The 19,043-nt window shown below is 41.1% G+C and overlaps 1 protein-coding gene across 1 annotated transcript in view; it reads left to right on the forward strand.

The window, feature by feature from the left end:
* The window catches only part of LOC118432218 (peroxidasin homolog), a 56,674-nt gene that overhangs the window by 26,183 nt on the left and 11,448 nt on the right, over nt 1-19,043 (forward strand). The window contains exons 10-11 of the mRNA XM_035843750.1: nt 17,931-18,047; nt 18,636-18,794. Of these exons, the coding sequence (XP_035699643.1) occupies nt 17,931-18,047; nt 18,636-18,794 (276 nt within the window). The remainder of the gene's footprint in view (nt 1-17,930; nt 18,048-18,635; nt 18,795-19,043) is intronic.

Raw genomic sequence — 19,043 nt, forward strand, 5'->3', positions numbered from 1 at the left:
CTCTGAGGCATTCATGTCTGATCACCCAAGCTTTGTACCCTTTCATTCTCCTGCCACACCACTATTTGCTGGACAACACTATTAGTTTTACAGGCTTGCGCCTTCATTCAGACACCAGTATTTACAAAACATTGATTGAAGATAACAATACCTTACACACAACGATTTACGGAATCTCCTCTTTTTTTACCGACTGAACCACACTGTAGCAAGATACATTCTTTCGTTGAACTTGTTTTACCATCCTTGTTTCCAAAATATGACAGATGCTTTCATGGCAGACAGAGACAAACTGTCTGAATACTGAAGCTGATTTCTTCTCTCTTTACAGCCAAAACGTTACCCAAAAAAGAGAACAATTTGCATCATATGATTGTATGACTAGTAGTAGTAGTAGTTTTATTGTATGAAAATGCCATAAGACACAAAAAGGAGCAAAAAGCTCATTTTCACACATAATTCCCAGGAGAATACAACTAAAGCAGCAGACCACCGTGCAGGTAACCCAATCATGACTTTTACTAGCTGCCGCTTGTTTGTTGATATTCAGCAAACGTCAACAATACCTTTGTTTTCACTGAAAATACATTTACCTTGAGCTGTGCTACTGCCCATCACGTGTAATGTTAGAAGATGTAAATAGCACCTGAGAGGGCGATAGAAGCCAGTCTAGTTTGTTTCAACATCTTCCAGTGATCTCGATGTGTGTCTATGATTTTTCATCGCCACCTTAATGTGTTGTGTTGGATATCTCCATAGGCGAAGAGAGAGACCTTTGGATATAAGATGGCTTAAGTTTACAAATGTTGATGTTAGAATGCTTAACTGTCTTGTACAACACGGTGTAGGTCAGAAGCAATGAGAACTGGTCCTGGCTTTCAAGGGTATTTTCAATGCTAGCCAATCAGTACATAATCATGAAAAAGATGTCAAACTTGTCCAGGTGACCACCTCTAGTGCACTACATAAGGTTCACCTGGCCAATGTAACCATTTTTTGGTATAGTCCTTTAAATAACTTCTCCCATTGATACAAGCGTCAAGAATCCTGACTGTATTGTCCATATAGACCAGATTTCATTGGTCTGCTGTGTGGTCTTCTTGGGCAGGTTTGACAGTCCTTAAAGATTTGATTTCTGGACCCAGGGCACAGAACCATATAAAAGACATCTCCTCTCAGGATGTCAGTTGCTAAATTGACTCCTCACATCCTCCCAACATCATAGATAGATTAGACCCAGTTGGAGATACATGTGCAGTATATACATTTTGTACCTGTCTGGCAAGAAGGAACACAGTAGGTAATGCAGGAGGTCGAGAGAGTCAATTTGGTGTAATTCGTCCCTTTGGCATTTACCAGAGTCACTGTTATGATATTGTGATAGCCTCTAGCTATCTTCTTGTCAAGACATTCTTCTCAGAACAGAGTACATGTATATTGTTGTGTCTGGCAGAAGTCAGCAAATGAACCTGAACTGTATGAAATAATTGAAGGGAGCCTTATGTTATCTTAACAAGAGCAAGATATGATAGTCTTGTAAGGTTGTCAAATATCAAAAGTTGATTTATATTTCACAGACTAAATATACAGTGTTCTTGACCATCTGGTCTGGAGTACTGATGCTGTCAAACTAAATCACGAGATTCTTTGTCCTATCCACAAATAGATATTACAGCTGCAAAGTACTTTTAATCCTTTCTGCGAGGACAAAAGAGACTTGGCAGCTATAAAACTAAAAGGTTTGGATACTAGGGTTACTACGAAGGATGATACCCAGACTAGTGTTTAACTGGTTTTTGTACATCTAATCCTGATCTACTAATCTTCAAATAACTGTTACAGTGATGATACTGTCAACAAATAGGATTGATCATTTTGTTTTTGATAGTCTCATTTGTCTTATGTCAACACCTCCAACGTTGTTATGGTACGAAAGAACAGGTTCCATAGTCACAATACCTGTCAAGATGGTTTACCCAAACACCTGTCATGTTTTCATGGGAGAGAAAATATTTTGCTGATTAATTGCCCTTTTGACAGGGCCAACCTTTCTCGGGTCTTCAGTGTCAGTAAGTGAGTAACTGTATGTCTGAACTCAAGAGCCTGGAAAGAAGAATGTTTGTTGCTTGAGAAAATCTTGGAGTGACTTGCTTGGTGAAACGTGAGTGACATACTGTTACCTTATAGACAGTGAGATTGCTCTGTAAATAGCACTTGGCTTAGATTGAAAGACATGAAGTATGAAAGTATGAAATGTAGTAGCCAGCATATGACCAAGACCTGTATGCTTCTACTCAAGACCTGCATGCTTCCACTGAAGGTGTCAAATACATTTTGTATGTAACTTGTTGTAGTTGGCCTCTGAGACACTAGCTGTCAAAATGACAGAAGAGATACAGGGCTCGTGACTGCGACTAGATTTGGTTGCAATGCGACTGTAATTTTAATAATGCGCCTATTCTTTAAATGATGGTCGCACGGCGCGGCAATAAAAAAAATGAGCAACGCCCTTATTTTCCCCCGAAAACTTCGCTCAAAGTTCAAAAATTTTGAACTTTGAGCGAATTATTCGCCGATTTCGGCCCTTCACCGAGCCGCCATTTTGATTCTAACTCAAGTCTCGCGCAAGTCTCGCAGTAACTCACATCTCGCGAATCGCGAGAGTCACACCCCATTGGCCATTTCGGCGTGACGTAGCTCGCCCGGCCGCCATTATTGGTGGAATATCTGATATCCCCGCTGTGATCGCGGGAAAAATCACGCAGGAAAGCTTCAAAAGCGTGTAACTTTGACGAAAACTCATCGAATGCCTAAAGTCCTTGGTGATAAGTACATGTATAGGATTCTTTTGGAGGTTTTTTTTGCTTGTTTGTCGGTGGAATGCGGGAAAAACAACAGCTAATGCGACGATGCCAAACTGGGCAGGGGGGCTGTGTCGGCACTGGAATCGTAGAAAATGTTGAACGGAGGTCGCGATTTTTTCACGGTTCCTTCAGATATTACTTTTGTTGCAGTCTTTATTTTCAAAAGACTGATAAATAGATGTTGTTTGTTGGGAAAAGTTCGATTGATTTGCCCTTCGAACACATCTTTTCTGCTACATTTTTTCAACTGAAAATATGAATTGTTTGTACACAGATTTTTCTATATAAGTTAACACTGATGTTACAGGCTACAAGTAAACCTCTAATTTTCCAGTGCATCTATTTTCAGCTATGTTTTTAACAAAGTAGAAGAGATACAAAAGAAATACAAGATGTACCTGACAGTCCTGGCTACACTTTCTCCTCTGTTGGTTTGCAGATTTTCTTGTAGACTTCTTTAGTTTGTTGTTGTATATGTAACAGTCAAGTTTCACCTTTAGCAGTAAGGTTAATTTACTCTTCCTGATTGTGTGTATTAACTTATGAAACATTATAAAAATCATATATTGTAAGGAATCAGTGTTATATTACTTGAAAGTGATCTCATGTATTCTCTTGTTTCTTGTTTGGTTACTGGGTAACTATATATAATATATAACACCCCTAATTAATTCTTTAAGCCATACCCACCTCTAGTCAAAAACATTGATTATTGGAGTAATATTTTGTATGGCTTCAGACGTTTGCTTGTGCTCCCAACCTTTCATAGTGGTGCTCCTAACTTTTTGCTGGCGCTCCTAAGTTTTAGGAGTTAGGAGCGCCATGCTCCTAGGTCAAAAAGTTAGTCTGGAGCCCTGAGATAGGAAAGTTATCCATAATCAGCATTACATACAGGTCACCTCTGTGTTATCCAGTGCATCAGGATCATGGGCTACTATCTTGGGTTTCATGAAAGGTGCATATGGCATCATTCAAGTCTAGATATCATTATGGAGGCCAGAGCAATTTGATTTGGTGGTTCTTGGATGCTTTAATAGTATGCCTGACTGGAAAAACGTGATGGTAGTAAACCTTGTTGCATGCTTTAGTGCGCTCAGTTTTATGCTGTGAATACATACTCTCCAAGCAGAGGTTACAGTCATGGGGGGATTTCTTACGGTTGCATCCTTAAGAAATCCCAGCCACTACTATTCCCCCACCCCCACCCAAAATCTCTGCTTGGAGAAAAATAAATACAGTCGTACTGTATTGAAGTTTTACTCCCAGCCCATGATAGAATATACATACATGTACGATACATAATGGGGTACTAAGTCTACGTAACTATTACAGGGTTTGACTTCTTTCTTGAAGACATTTGAAAATGAAATGCCCCATGTGTTCTATAATAGATTGATCCCTTGATGTTAGTAGGGAGAGAATCTTTTGTGGCGTTTTTAACAATGAAAATGTTGGTGTGATTTCGGTCACTCTATCAAATAGTCTTTTTCTTTCGGCTTCGAATCGGGGGCATTCACAAATAAAATGTGTTTCATTTTCCACTGCATTCGTTGTGCACTGCTTACAAATTCTTTCTTGAACAGGTAGCTTTTTGTATCTTCCTTTGAGATATTATGATGTCCGCTTGCTACACTATCATCTTAGATTGCCCAAGAACCAATGAAATACATTGGATTGGCCCTTCACCACAGTTTTGTAAGGGCCCTTGGAGAAGACCCTTACCTGGAAGGTGGCCAGAAGTGACAACATGATACCTGTGTACTATAACACCTACCTGCTAAGGGAGACTGTGTCTCCACAGGAAGTCTCAGCTTTGGTCCATCATTACTGGTGGAAAATGGACTGCAAGAAACTTTCAGTGGCCTTAATTAGGAAACATACTGTAAATGCATTTACTTTTCCACTGGCTTAATTAGTAGGAGGGAAAATGAGGATTCTGCTGAGCTTTGAATTTGCTTTAGAAACAATTTGGGTGGTAGCGTTGTAATTAAAGAAACACATATTTGCAATGTCAATGATTTCAAGACATGAGGTCACCTTGAAACCTCTGAAAATAAAACCATCATGAACATTTCACGATTTACAGTAGCTGCAGTTGTCATGGCATTTTAGCTGTTGTCGGCCTAAATTGGGTGGTTGCTAATTCTTCTATCCATATTCAGTCTGCCGTTCAAGGCTTGGGCTTCAGTAGACTTCTCCCCCTTACAGGTTCTTGTCTTGCAATAGGTGACCAACGGAATGCTATGAAGTTCCAGTTTAACATACTTAAGGAGAAGATTGTGAAATGAAAGTTATTATAATGATTTCTTGTTGTAGATGGTATGATGATGCAAGATTTTGTGTCATGTCCAGGCACTAGTCTTTCCAGGTAGGTTATAAATCTACAAGTTGGTTTCCAGCCAAAGTTTGCATAGCAGACACTAGCTATATTCTGATACCTGATAGTTGAGTTTCACCAAAAAGTTTTTCTTGAGGGTGCAAGTTCATTCATATTGATGTCTGATAAGTAATCTTTAAGAAAAATATATGATGCTGACAGAATATGGGCAGAGGCTCAGGTAGACACACTGGAACTGTAATTTGTTTCCTTGGATTAAAGCCAAAGGCCTTTGACTTTCACATTGAATTCTTTTGTCCCTTGCATGTGTTCCGACTTTATCCTAGCTGCTCTTTTGTGGGCAAAGCAAGCACGAAAGATTAGGCTGCAAATTCAGGGTGACTTCAGTTTGGAAAGGAGACATGGTATCATGCCCACATTGTCCCTGTCTGCTTTACCTTGGGATTTTTGTGGTCACGAGCTGGTGGCCACACACCATCAGGTTCTCACCTTCCTTCCCAGGCTTATACAAAGGTAACACTGGAGCAGACAATGATTCCTTCAAAGCCTCACCTCAAAAAGAAGCTATGCTCTGATCGGGTTTCGTCAGGACAAGTTCTCTCTCAAAGAGAGAATTTTCCTCAAAGGTCATGTTGACACTAAATAAAGCCACATGAGTCTCCTGATACTATCTCACGCTAATGTTACCCTAAGTCCCCAAACTTTTACGATGCTAAAAGGTGTTCAACGTGAAACCAAGTTCAAGTATAGCCCAAGATGAGGCCATAGAATGGTTCATTAGGGTAACAGTTTAAGGACCATGGCCAAGGCCAAGGAGTATTGTCTGGCAGATTCATTTACTTGGATAACCAGCTGATTGTTAAATGGATTGGTTACCAAAAAAACAAGACTTACAGTAGGGTGCCCCTACTAGGCAGGGCTAGCCCAGTCTCCAGGCTCATTAGCTCACCTGCCAGAAGGCATTGCAGGGAAGAAGGTGTATGTTTCTCCGTCTGCCTTCCGTGCCTCATCAACCCTTCAGCCAACCATCTCCTCGCAGTGGGAGCGGGAGGTGTGGTCTCCAACACGAGAAGGTCTTTGGGGGAGCAGTGGCGTAATTTTGCAGCAGGAAAAGATTTTGGGCAGGAAAGACCTTAGGCCAGCTGGAAGCCTGGACGGGTGCTTGGTGTGTCCGTACTTGGAGACTGCTTGCCAATCTTAGTCAAGGGAGATCTTCAACTGGCAGGAAAACAGGAAGGAAGCTACTGTCTTATTTTGCACGTGACTGGGGAAAACTATCTCCTGATCAAGAAACTTAATTTTTCATCCATGATATTTGAACCAGGCCAATTTGTCTAGAGCTTGTTAAAAATAGTGCCAGGAGGAAACTTGTCAAGCATCTTCAATGGTAATGACTGAGAGCTGTTGGTCATTGGAGAACCAAGTCACGGTTTGTAAAGAATTCTAGGTGACTGCAGGGCAAGGCCAAAAGGTCTGGAAACTGAACTGAGAGCCAAGGGAAACACTGCAGCCAAGATCATCCTGCAGTCAAAGGAAAGACAAACTTGCAACTTTAATCCAAGCTGTCAGAAATAATTGAAAAGTTTGCAGGGGAGCTCGGATCTGTACTCAATTTGTGAAATTGTGTGGTGCCCAAGGACAATAACTGCACCACAGGTCAGGTGTTCCCAGGAATTTGTGGTCACGTGCAGCCAACAGCAACAATGCTTTGACAGCCCAGTTATCTTTGGAGCAGAGGACAAAACCAGAAAAAAGTGAGGTTTTGTCCTTGGCTGTATATTCAATTTAGGCCAATCCACATCCAGTGTTGGGGTTTCTTGATTTTCGAGTTTGTGTATCTTGCCAAGGAGAAGTGATCCACCTGTTCTGCACTCCTATTCTGGACAGGACAATGAGAACTTGCCAGGACTGACCGTCAAGTGTAGAATCTGGGTCAGTTCTGTTAGATCCAGCCAAAGAGGTCAACAAGGAGGAGGAGGTTTCGCCCTGGGAGGCAAGGCTCATTTACTAATTATGTACTCTCAGCAGTCCTGTGCATGGAGGTAACAATGGCTGGAGGGAACCTTTCTCTTGGGTTTATCGCCTGTCTTTGTATCAAGCTGCTATTATCCTGCGGGCAGTGCGATGCAGAAGGTTACTATTTGTATCGACCTCGCAACCCGAAGTTTCGTTCAGTTCTGTATAATCTAGGCTCGTCACAGTCACGTTCCTTACCGAGAGCTGGCACCACATCCAACCAGGTGGCACCGCCCTCTCCTCAAGGCTATCCTTCATATTATGTAGTGTCCTCACCGTCAACCTCTAGAGCTACGTCAACCTCTAGAGCTACAGCAGCAATCAGCAGAGGCAACAGGCAACAGTCTTCGTCGGGCTTCCCAAATCGTGCAAGGACCAAAGTCAAAAATAGACTGTCCACCAATCCCGTCAGCAGTGCTCCTAGAGAAGTGCATGGAAGTGTGAATACCCGCAGGAGGAATAGGCTTGAATGTACCGGAGGACTTTGTAGGCACCAACAAACTTCGACTCAGGTGAGAAGAAGATATCAGTATCCGTACGTGTATTACACAGTCGGCGCTCAACACCGGTGGATAACGATCCGTCCCATGACGAGCGGCGATAAGAAGACGAAGAAGGAAAATAAGCCAGAGGAGGAGGCACCAACAGTTACAGCAGAACCACAGCCTCCTGTCACAGAGCCACCGACAGTCACCCCGGGTTGGACGGATTTCAGCTTCCCAACGGGCGGATATGAGGCGCAAAACGATCAAGCTGTTGGTGGAGCAAGTAACGGGCACTCCGAGATTGATGCCAGGAGGAAGCCAAGTCTCCTTCAAAAAGTCCTGACATCCATTGAAGATGGAGACAAATCAGAGAGGGAGAAGGAGATAAATTCTAACTTTGTTGCTTACCTCAGTGACGCAAAGCCTGTGGAACAGAAGGAGAGCATTAGTGAAGCGTGGAACACGTTCATGGGGAAACATGATACTGGCGGAAACGTGGACAAATCGGACCCTCGGGAGACCAGTGACATCGAACCCAAGACATCTACCGCGACATACGAAGGAGGAAATGTTGTGGTTGGACAACACTCAGGCAACAGCAATTTACAATCTAGAAGTAGCTCAGTGGAAACATCTACTAATGGTATGGTAAGAAAGAAAGTGGAGAGAACGGGCAGAGTGAGTAACACATATCGTGTCACGTACGAAGAGAGCCCAGATGATCAGGTTACCAGCGCTGATAATTCAAAGAAGATAAGAGCAGAATCAGGACAGACAGGCTCGTTAGCACATTTGGCTGTGAAAAAGGTTGAAAGAGTACCCACCCGTTCAAATTCCTTTGTCGTTACATATGAAGAAGAAGAAGACCCAACTATCCCACCCTCTCACAATGCCAAAAAGACCACTCCAACCTATCCTCAAACACAATTCTCGGAAGACGAAAGCACTCGTAACAATGGGAACGACAAAGGCGAGGGAATGGCTGTACCCAGAACCTACCAAGTTTCATATCGAGATGGAAGGATTGTGACTAGAGTTGTTGGCCAAAGTGAAACATCACAGAGTAACAATGAAGAACGTTCAAGACAATATGGCCGAATTGCAGAAATAGTGTCAGGTGAATCATCAGACAACATTCCCAAACCGGTTTCAAGCAGTGCCAACAGTGAGGAAACTCCTGCTCAGATGAGAGCAAGGATAACTCAGATGTACAACAGGCAAATACAGCGTTCATTGAACAACAGAAATAGAGAACAGCTTCGCCTACAGTTAGCCAACCAACGGCAGACACCGAGGAATCGCGCTACAATTCTCAGCAGACCAGTTACAGCTGCTGGCCAGTCTACTCAGACCACAAGTCAGGGACAGAACAGGGGTGGTCATCTCTATAGACTTCTTGGTAGACAAGACAGTAGCGGAAATCCTAGGAGGCAAACTGGACAATCAGGTCACTCCCAGAACTCAGAAAGAAGTCAATATGCAGGTGAGGAAAATCATGCAGGTGAGGAGGATCAGCCCAGGGCTAGATACCAACTAAGGCACAACAGGAGGGGTCACGGGGAGGATGTTAGCCGTCAGTACGGACAGATTGCTAACATCGGTGAGTCCGAAGATGACGCCCAAGGAAACAGTAACGAACCCACCGCTGATGCTGCATCATCAGAGGAGATAGAACATGGTTATCTGAACAGCCCTCCTAACACTGTTGAAAGGGAGAGGAAACCGTCCCGCAACATACCTTTTGTAGAGCAGAGATATTTTAATTCACTTGGAAATGTAGCCCCTAACAGCCGTCAAGCCCAAAGAAGCCACAGTACGGATCGAAGGAATAACCAGCAAAGGAGGCAAGGTAGTAGTTTTTTTTACCATTTAATTCTATCATCCTTACCTTTACCTTGTTTTAGGGGCTGTGTTTGCCTGTCTGTCTGTCTGTGTGTTAACAGTATACAGCTCCAGTATAACTTGAGAAGTTGTGGATGGATCTTTATGATTGTATTTAGCATGCTGGTTGGTGTTGGCAAAATGAAAACATTGCTGGCAGATTTCTGTGGTACTGCATCAGTTTTGATATTTTTATGTTTATAACATGCTATGGTCATGGTTTTTTTAAAGGTAGACAGCTGTGATGGTCTCTACTTCAAGGTAGACAGCCTGTCAGTATAATCCTGTCACAACAGTTTCCTTGTAGGCGACATGTCTTGGGTGAAAGCTGCGTGACTGTCTGGCTTTAGATGTACCTCAGTCTGTACAATGTACCAGTTCCACCTGTAACATATTTAGATAATTCTAGCCCAGGAGAGTGCCATTTACTGGATATTGCTATCCTGGTGCTGCTTTGCACTTCGTAAAATCAATTTTCCGAGACCCAGGCATGATATAGATATGTCTTAACCTTCAGTACACTGAAGTCGCCTTTTGGCACCCAGTTCTCTATTGGTTACAGAGTTACAGTGCAGGGAGAAAGTTAAGAAGTTTGAGTTCGCTTTGTTGGCATCCTTCTGTCTCATAAGACAATGGATTTCGTGCCGTGGTCTGGTCAGTTCAGATTGTAGTAGTGTGGCAAGACCTTGACCCCATGCACCTGGATATACAACCTCCAACTGGGGGCAAATCAGAAATTCGCATAGAATCTATCCACTTTGTGTTCACAAATAAGATTTGAGCCAAGACAAGTGTCTCAAACTACCTCGCAGGGAAGGATTGCAAACAAAAATCCAAGCCGCTTGGAGCGTTCACATTCAAGAAAACGATCCGAATCTTGCAGTTTAAGCAGATTACGCGCTTAATCCGCTTGCTTTTAGTGTGAACAGGGTCTAAAACTCCTCTCCATAACACCTGTGGGTAAAAAAGTCACTGTCAAGCAACAGTGATTTTCTGTGTTTATCTTTGGCAGTAGGGCAACAAGATGTCAATGACAGGAGTTGTGATGTTTTGATAGCTTCTGATAGATGGTGGTAGTATTTCATTTCATGCCTTTTAAATACTAAACAGAACTAAGGTCATGTTCACAATGGTTCACTTACGACAATCAATCACAGTGACTGTTGTAGCCAATTTAAGACTAGAGGATAAAGTTTAATATTACAAATACTAAGTTCAATGTTACAAATACTAAATTTATGCCAGTATGTACTTAATGGTAACACTGATCATACACTTGCATCATTAGAACCTCTAGTAGAGAGATCTCTATGCCTGATTTGTTTATTAAATGATTTGATGGAAGTGCCACATAATGATTCGAGTCAGCAGCTGTCATACTTCATTAGAGGAGTATGTTTGGTGCTTGCTGGCATACTGAGGAAAGTCCAAATGTACAAATGTATGAGGGACCAGAGGTACAATTATTACTTTAAATGCAGAATGCTTCTTCTGTCTCGTGCCCTCTTAAACCTTTGCTTCAACGTGAACTTAAACCACCATGAACACTTCCTAATGCAAACTTAGATCCCCACAAACTCAAAAGCAGTTACTGTACGCGGGATTAATTATGTTGAAACTTTCATTTCTTTTATTGTTGACTCATAAATGCATTCAGTTTATTTAATTTACATTTCACATTGATGCTAGATACTAACTTTGTAAAAATAACAGGTTGTGCTTTGAAATTCAAAAGTACGGTTCCAATACGTAGAGAGAAGACATCTGTTTCGTTGTTATTTCTATTCTGTCAAATGTCAATTCTGTGCAGAGTATCAAACATTCTTCCTGATGACCTCCTTAGCCTCTCTGTGGCATATTTTTAAGGTCCAATCTGTCCATTGCACGATATGCCAACCACCTTACATGTGTATGTGTTCTAACAGGTACAAAGTCACGTTTGGAGTGAAACCGCTCTCTTTTGTCAAAACCGCTATTTGTGTTTTTGTAATGTTGATTTGAAGAGGTCAGGTATAATCAGGACAAAGCAAACAAAGCCTTCTCCGTGTCTGACCATACGAAAGTCATTTTGCAAAAGATAAAAGTCAAGGTAGGATGGAAAAGTAGGAAGGGAGGTGGCTACAGTTCACAAGTGGTATCATCTGTGTAAATAGGGAAGGTAGGGGGGAGGGGAGATTTGTATCCCAATCTTCCTTGATTGATAGCATGATTGGGTGAGACTTGATGAACTCCAAGTGTAAACAACAGAATTCATCTGGAGAAAATCAGGAGAGGAAGGGGTGATCATGAGATCATTCAAGGGTTGCCTCTGCTGAGATCTTGATTATTGAGTTCTGCTGAAATCTTGGTTGTTGATCATGAAAACAGGCTTTCATGTACAAATTCAAGATTGTCACTGTCGGGATGGTTGACATGGAAGACATGAGAAAACAGCCGACCTTCAGGACAGTTGTATTCAGAGTTTTAGACAAAGTCTCTCCTGCAGTTCCAAAAGAGTTGGTAGGGGGTCCAACTCTATGCCACTTTTTTGTGAGCCCAATAGCTATGTACCTTAAAAATTCATGACCGAAAGCATGTCCAGAACAAGATATTGAAATAGAAAGTCCTGATGCAAAACCATGTAAAGCCAGTAGAGAGCCCATAATGTAGTTATTTCCTCATTTTTCCAACACCTACCAACATACCTTGTAAATCCACAGCTTCTTTTAAATATAGGTTGGTTGCTCGCCAACATTCAGGCACACAAACACACACACACACACACACACACTCACACATGTGCCCTCAAAAATAACCTTTTTAATGTTAGAACTTGCCCACAAGTTGCTCTATAACAGATTCCTCCTCTGTATTCTGGTGATGAACTGTTGTGACTTGATGCCAAAACAATGGACCATTGGTAGAACTTGTTAATTGGTCACCATGCGTACAGTATATGTCATCATGTCTTCCACGGAGATTCATGAACACATGTCAGGCTATCCGGCAGTAAATCTTGTTAAGGTATGAGGTAGCAGGCAAGGTGGTCTTGGGATTAGGGTTGTGGACTCAGAATCTGAAGGCTCTGGGATGGAATCCTTGGCAGGGCCAAGTGTTGCGCCTATGAATAAACAAATGAGTGAACAAATAAGTGAATGAATGAATGAATGGATGAAAGAATGAATGAATTGATCACCTGTAAAGTGCCTTTTTTCCTCAATCGACTCGGTGAAAATGAGTACTAACATAGGTGTTAATGTAACTTTGGTTATCGTTATTAGGAATAACCTTGCAATATAGATTATTATTATTATTATTAGGGACATCCTTTTGGACTGGGCCACTCCTTGAAAACTAAAGGGATCTCACATGCACATTGTGTGTGGCTCAAACCTTGCAGTCTCCTGACTTAGCCTCTGGGTTGACATTTTGAAAAGTCACCTATTTTGTCAATCCTTCCAGAAATGTGGTAAACCTCAACAAATAAATAGACAAATAGAAATAAATAAACAAGAAGTTCTAAATGTCACGACTGCCAGAGGTGTATGGCAACCAAACTTCTTAAGTTACAATGCTATAGGTCGACCTTGCATTTGCGTGAATGCCATCTCCAAAATTGAAGCAGCATGGTATTGTGAAAAATATTGGTATTTTGAGTATCAGTTGCTCTTGGCACTACATACCATGTTTAACTGTGCAGATGTTGTAACCTATAGAAAGAGCTAAACCATTAAATGCACAATAGTGTATGTCAATGTAGACAAAAGTATTTTTATGCTCATCATTGGAACCAGTGTAATAACAATGTAATTACATTGTATGAACTGGTGCAATGGCTGAGTGGGTTGAGTTTTCACCCTGCATTCGGTACATTTATGTTGTGAGTTTGATCATTGGCTGAGTCGTACCAAAGACTTTTAAAAATGGTACTAGCTGCTTTCTCTGCTAAGCACTTGGAAGAGTATGGGAGATAATGACACATCACTACAAGCGGACTAGTCCCCTGCTGTAGTAGCTTGCACACATATGTGGCCCAAGGGTTACAGAAACAGAGATGGTTGCCACCCAATTGCAAGTATCTGGTAAAGATTCCCGAGCAGCTTTAATTCAACTACTTTATGAACTCTTAGGTCTTGCTTTTCAGTTACATTTAACTACATGCCAGTTGATATCTTTCAGGTAATTTGTTTCTCAGCCAGACAGTCAGGACTGATGCCAATGCAACCATGTGAGATTGCTAGCCATCTAACCCTACACTAGCTTCGAGCCATGTGCCAAAAGCCCTCCTGCCTTTGAGTGACACAAAAGTAACATTGTCTCAGTTCTTATATCAAGGTCAAAGGTTTGATGGTCCCTAGTATTTATTTTCCTGTGTGATTTAAAACCCATCAGTACCTTTTTACGATGCCATATTTGACAATGTCTACTGTGTTTGGAAGTTCCTGAGGTTTAATAGGATCTTGTAACAGATACAAGCCTCTGGGCTTGCATGCAAGTCTGTTTTTCACATTGACAATGGTGCCAGTTTTCAGTGGTGTAAGTTGGCATATACCATTATAATCCTTTCCAAAAACCTTCAATGATAGATAGCAAAGTCAAAAACAGCGTTCTGCGGCATACATCAAAATGTACATAGTCTTCTAAATTTATATTCCCAATGTGGAAACTGTTTTTCATGTGAACCTAGACTAGTAGAGTAACTGGTGCACAGATGTTGTTGTTTCTAAGAAGTTTCTAAGAGTTTGACGTATTCGATCCATCAGAGACTGAAGTCTTAACCTGGCCTAAATACCACTTTAGGACCATGTCTGTTTGCCAGATTTCAATTAGACATGGTATCCAGCCATATTATAGCTCCCAAGTCTCTTCTGTCCTCTCCGCAGACTTGTGAGCTATAATACGGCCGCTGGATGCCGGACTAGATTTCAGTGGGTTCGTAAGATTCAGTTTGGTTCATATCATGTGATCATTATAATTAGTGAAGCTAGGTTGCAAACCAGGTATGGTTCACATTTTGTAATCAAACTTAAAGGATTTACAGTCAATTTGAATTGCTACGCATACATTGATCTCACCAAAAGTTTCTAGTATATAAGGCTTCACTGGAAAGACTACTTGATGAACTGAATTTCCCCGCGTACAATGAACCTGTACATTTAACGTGTTATATAAATACTGTACATTAGCATTTGTCATCATTGTCAAATACTCAAAAACAAGGCAAGAGTAGTTCAACAAACAACAGTTACTGTTCATTTGAAATCCAAATTGTCTTCAGCTTGACTTTGGCTTAGCTTTGTTTTCTTTGGAATCCAAATTGTCTTCAGTCTGAATTGTCTTACAACCTTTCCTATTGGACATCTGAAATTGTCTTCATTCATAGTTAGAGTATAAAAGACCTGTTTCTTCCAGATCTCTTCAGTGTCACTGACGAAGGATAGTGGATTCTATCCGAAACGTCTGACCGTTTCAAAACCATATCCAGTTGCTTGAGTAACTACTTTTTGGCGAAACTGTTCATTAAGTTCATTTGAATTGGGCTAATATGAGGAAACTTCAACTTTTTTTTACAGTTAATGTATCATACTCTTTCAGTATCGTTTGCAGATGTAGAGTCCTAGTTGCAAGAAAAATCACCAAGCATGATGGAGACAATTGAAACTGGGGGTCTTTTACCTAATGGACAAATTAAAAGCAGTTCATGTAAGGTTAACAAGGTGTCACATTGCAGAATGTTTATTCAAGGGCCCATGGGAAATTAGGAACAGACTGGCCAGGGAATACAATGTATTGTTAACCTGGGTTAACCCAATTAGCCATGACAAGTGAGAAGCAGTCAGATCATTACAGATTTATTAATAGGTACATGTACAGACACTTGTACTTATGATTATTCATGATAACATCTCTTCCATGTTGATGATTGGTACCTCCATTCTTACGAAAGTAGGACCTGCTGGTGCTTGTCATGATGTACGAAGGTACGAGGGGCGTTCAATAACTAATGTCCCTAACTCACTTTCAGCTGTCTGATCTAAATGAAATTTTGTATGTGTAATGATTCATATCTTTATAGATCATGTTGCAAATAACAGCTCTGAACTAATCGTGGTTTTTGATTTACTGGTGTTTGAACTGAGTCAGGTGTGAAATGGACCAGGTGTGAAAAAGAGCCAGTTGAGTGTCGCGCAGTGATCCGGTTTTTGTATTTGAAAGGACGCACACCAAAGGAGACTTTTGCTGAAATGGAAGAAACTTATGGTGATGATGCCCCATCATATGACCTTGTAAAACGCTGGCATCCTTAATTCAAACAAGGCCGGAAGTCTGTAGAAACAGCTCCCAGACCTGGTCGCCCCTCTTCTGCCATTGATGAGGCATCTGTTGGAGGACCAACCTGCAGTGTCCTACAAAAACGGTGACCAGAGCTGCATCAAACGATGGGAGAAATGCATAACTCTGGGTGGTTCCTATGAAGAGAACGACTAATAACTGTGCCAAGTTTCATTAATCTCCTGTTATTGAAAATGGGTCAGGGGCATTACTTATTGAACGCCCCTCGTATATGTTCAGGGTTATCAATTAATTTTTGGGAATACTTGTGTTGGTTCACTGGTTTACCTAACCTGAAATTTAGGTGCATAGAAAATGATTTGGGTACACAACATAAAGTAGAATGTCCGAAAATCTAGTTGTAAACTTTTCTGTTCCGATTCAGAGATTGACTCAGAAATTCTATGGCCAACTTTACAACAGTTGAGAAATATATAAGAAAGGTTTTGTTTATTTTTACTGACAATTAAATGTCAAGAAGCTCTTGTATACTAACTAGTGTCACTTAGGATACAGCATATTATTGACAGCTAAGTGTCAGAACAGTCTAGTGTACAATAGTAACTTTGCATATCAAACCCTACAGAAATATCTAGGTGCAGTGGTGCACCCACAGTCAAATATTAGCTCCAATATTGGGGTACACAGAAGTTCTGCACCCAGTATTTTGAGCTCTTAGTTTGAACTACAGGTACATACCAGTAGTATGTGATATTGCAGGACACAGTATCAGACTTAGGGTTTTCATTAAGTAAACTTGGACAGCTGACAGCTATCTTTGACACTTGCTCTAATGACCTTTGATAAATTGTCTGCTGTTGCTATGGGCAGCATTTGTCAGTTTCTGATATACTCCCATTCGTATACACAAAACAAACTTTTAAATGGTAGGGGTACAGTTCTTTGACCTTCTAAATGTCAGAGGCTGAATTGTCCCAAGGCCTGTCACTCAAAATACATTCCAAGGGAAAATAATTATGTGGCCCAACCTACCGCAAAGAACTTGTACTGTCAGGGAATAAAACAGATAGCACAGAAGGTTAGACATCCAGGTAGCATAATACATACTGCAAAATGAATTTACCCTTTGACCCTTGGTGGAATTAAGCAACTAGATAAATTCTCTAATATGTTAAGATGGTTCAGATAGCATCTACTGTTAATAATAATTCTTCTTCATTGACTGAGAAGAAGGATGTGGAAAGATAGAACTGTTCTTTATTGTCTTGCCCTATATGAAATAGGTCTAATGAATGTCCTAGATGTAGCATTATATATAGCATGTTACAGGCAGTATGAATATGCTTTGATTGTCATTATATTTTTAAAACTTACTACAAGTTACCAACTGTACAAAAAGACCACCTCAGGCCAATGAGACCACCTTTTCCCATTCACACAAGCATGAAGAACCCTGTCCATGGTGACCAGAGACCAGATTTTGTGGATTTCCTAAGTTGTATTGATCAGTTTTTACGAAATATCAAGATGGAATAAAACGTTTTTAGTTGTTCATCTGTAAAATGTTAAGAGGCATTGCCTGCAGTACATAGTTTAGTCTCTAGGCGCTGCTGCTGTACAGAGCCAGATGTATGTGACCTCCAAACAATCTAGTGCAATGCTACCCATCATTACCTTCTTGAAACAGTAAGGAATGAGTAACAACAAGACATTCCAGGTCATTGGCTGATTGTAAGAATTAAGAGCCTACAGTTTACAGGGAGGTACAGTTACGGAAAGGTATATGTTACCGTGTACATGACGATGTATTGCTTTGTTGTGTGCTTTTTTGTGTGTTATCGAAGTTGTGTAGTACATGTATGCTAATCCATATCCATATGCTCACGATCACTATATTATGACAGGAAAATGATTCGTGGATATATGTAATATTATTTGCATAATCAATGAACTACAATGAAATGGGACATACAAGAAGTTCCAAATATTTCAAGGAGATATGACATCTTTGATTTGTTGTAGATGGATTTGAAAGAATGGCAATGTCATAGACTGGACTCTGTGTCCCTGCAGCTCCCCCAAGGATCACTTCTCGGCCCCAGGATGCTGATGTGGTGGAGGGGACCTCAGTGGAGTTTGACTGTGCAGCAGAGGGACACCCCACCCCTGTCATTGTCTGGACAGTCAATGGTGAGTTTGGCTGAGGAAAGTTTTGATATTTTGTGCATCTGTATCTGTATGCCTGGCAAGGTATTACCACCCTTTGCTGCAACAGTATAACATTGTATTAAATGTAACAACCTGTCACACCTAACTTTTTCACATCTAACTGAAGCTGATCTTCAAAGCTACTGGTATCTAGTGAGGATTGCCTTACTGTAATTGGTGGTGGTAACAACGAAGTTCCACTTGGATATTTTGTTTCGCATAACCAATAGATACTGCTATCAGGTGTAACACGCCAGTTTTGTATTTTAGGTACATGCTGCATAATTTAAGACCACACTATAAGGCTCAGTCATCTTCCATCCTGGATAGGTCATTTGGGTCTCCACTGGGAAGCAACATTGATAAAATGGAAATGCCAGTTGAGTGCGTGGCATTTGCTGAGAGAAAAATGGTTCCATATCTGAAATGTCATACTCTCTGGGTGTTACACTTTGTGCAAATGCCATCAGATACATATTATCTGTCTGTACAGGAATGGGGCAGATTTATTTTATATCAGTTAGTAATTAAACTGAATTGAATCATATTTTTCATATTTCCGTCCCCTAGGTAACCAGCTACCTGATGACCGCCGTTTCACAGTCCTGTCGTCTGGGATGCTACGTATCTCTCGTGTCACGTCCTACGACAGGGGTACTTATGAGTGCCAGGCTGTCAACGTGGCTAGTGTTGACAGGGCCAGCGCAGACCTCACAGTTAAGGCCAGAGGTCGGTTGGATTATTCACATCTTGCATCATTTTAAGTGTTACTTGAATGTACATCTTGTATCAGGTTTGAAGTCATGGGTCACACAAATCCAATTTTGGCAGATGTACAAATGTACGGACGCTCCACAATTGCCATCTAGTGGAAAATTAAAGGGGAATTAGGGACTATGGTGCAAATATGGGAGCCTTGGTAAAGTAAACTAGGATGACACACTGGCTAATACAGATGATGTACTCTGGAGATTTTAT

The sequence above is a fragment of the Branchiostoma floridae genome, chromosome 2, assembly GCF_000003815.2.
Source record: "Branchiostoma floridae strain S238N-H82 chromosome 2, Bfl_VNyyK, whole genome shotgun sequence".
NCBI lineage: Eukaryota > Metazoa > Chordata > Leptocardii > Amphioxiformes > Branchiostomatidae > Branchiostoma > Branchiostoma floridae.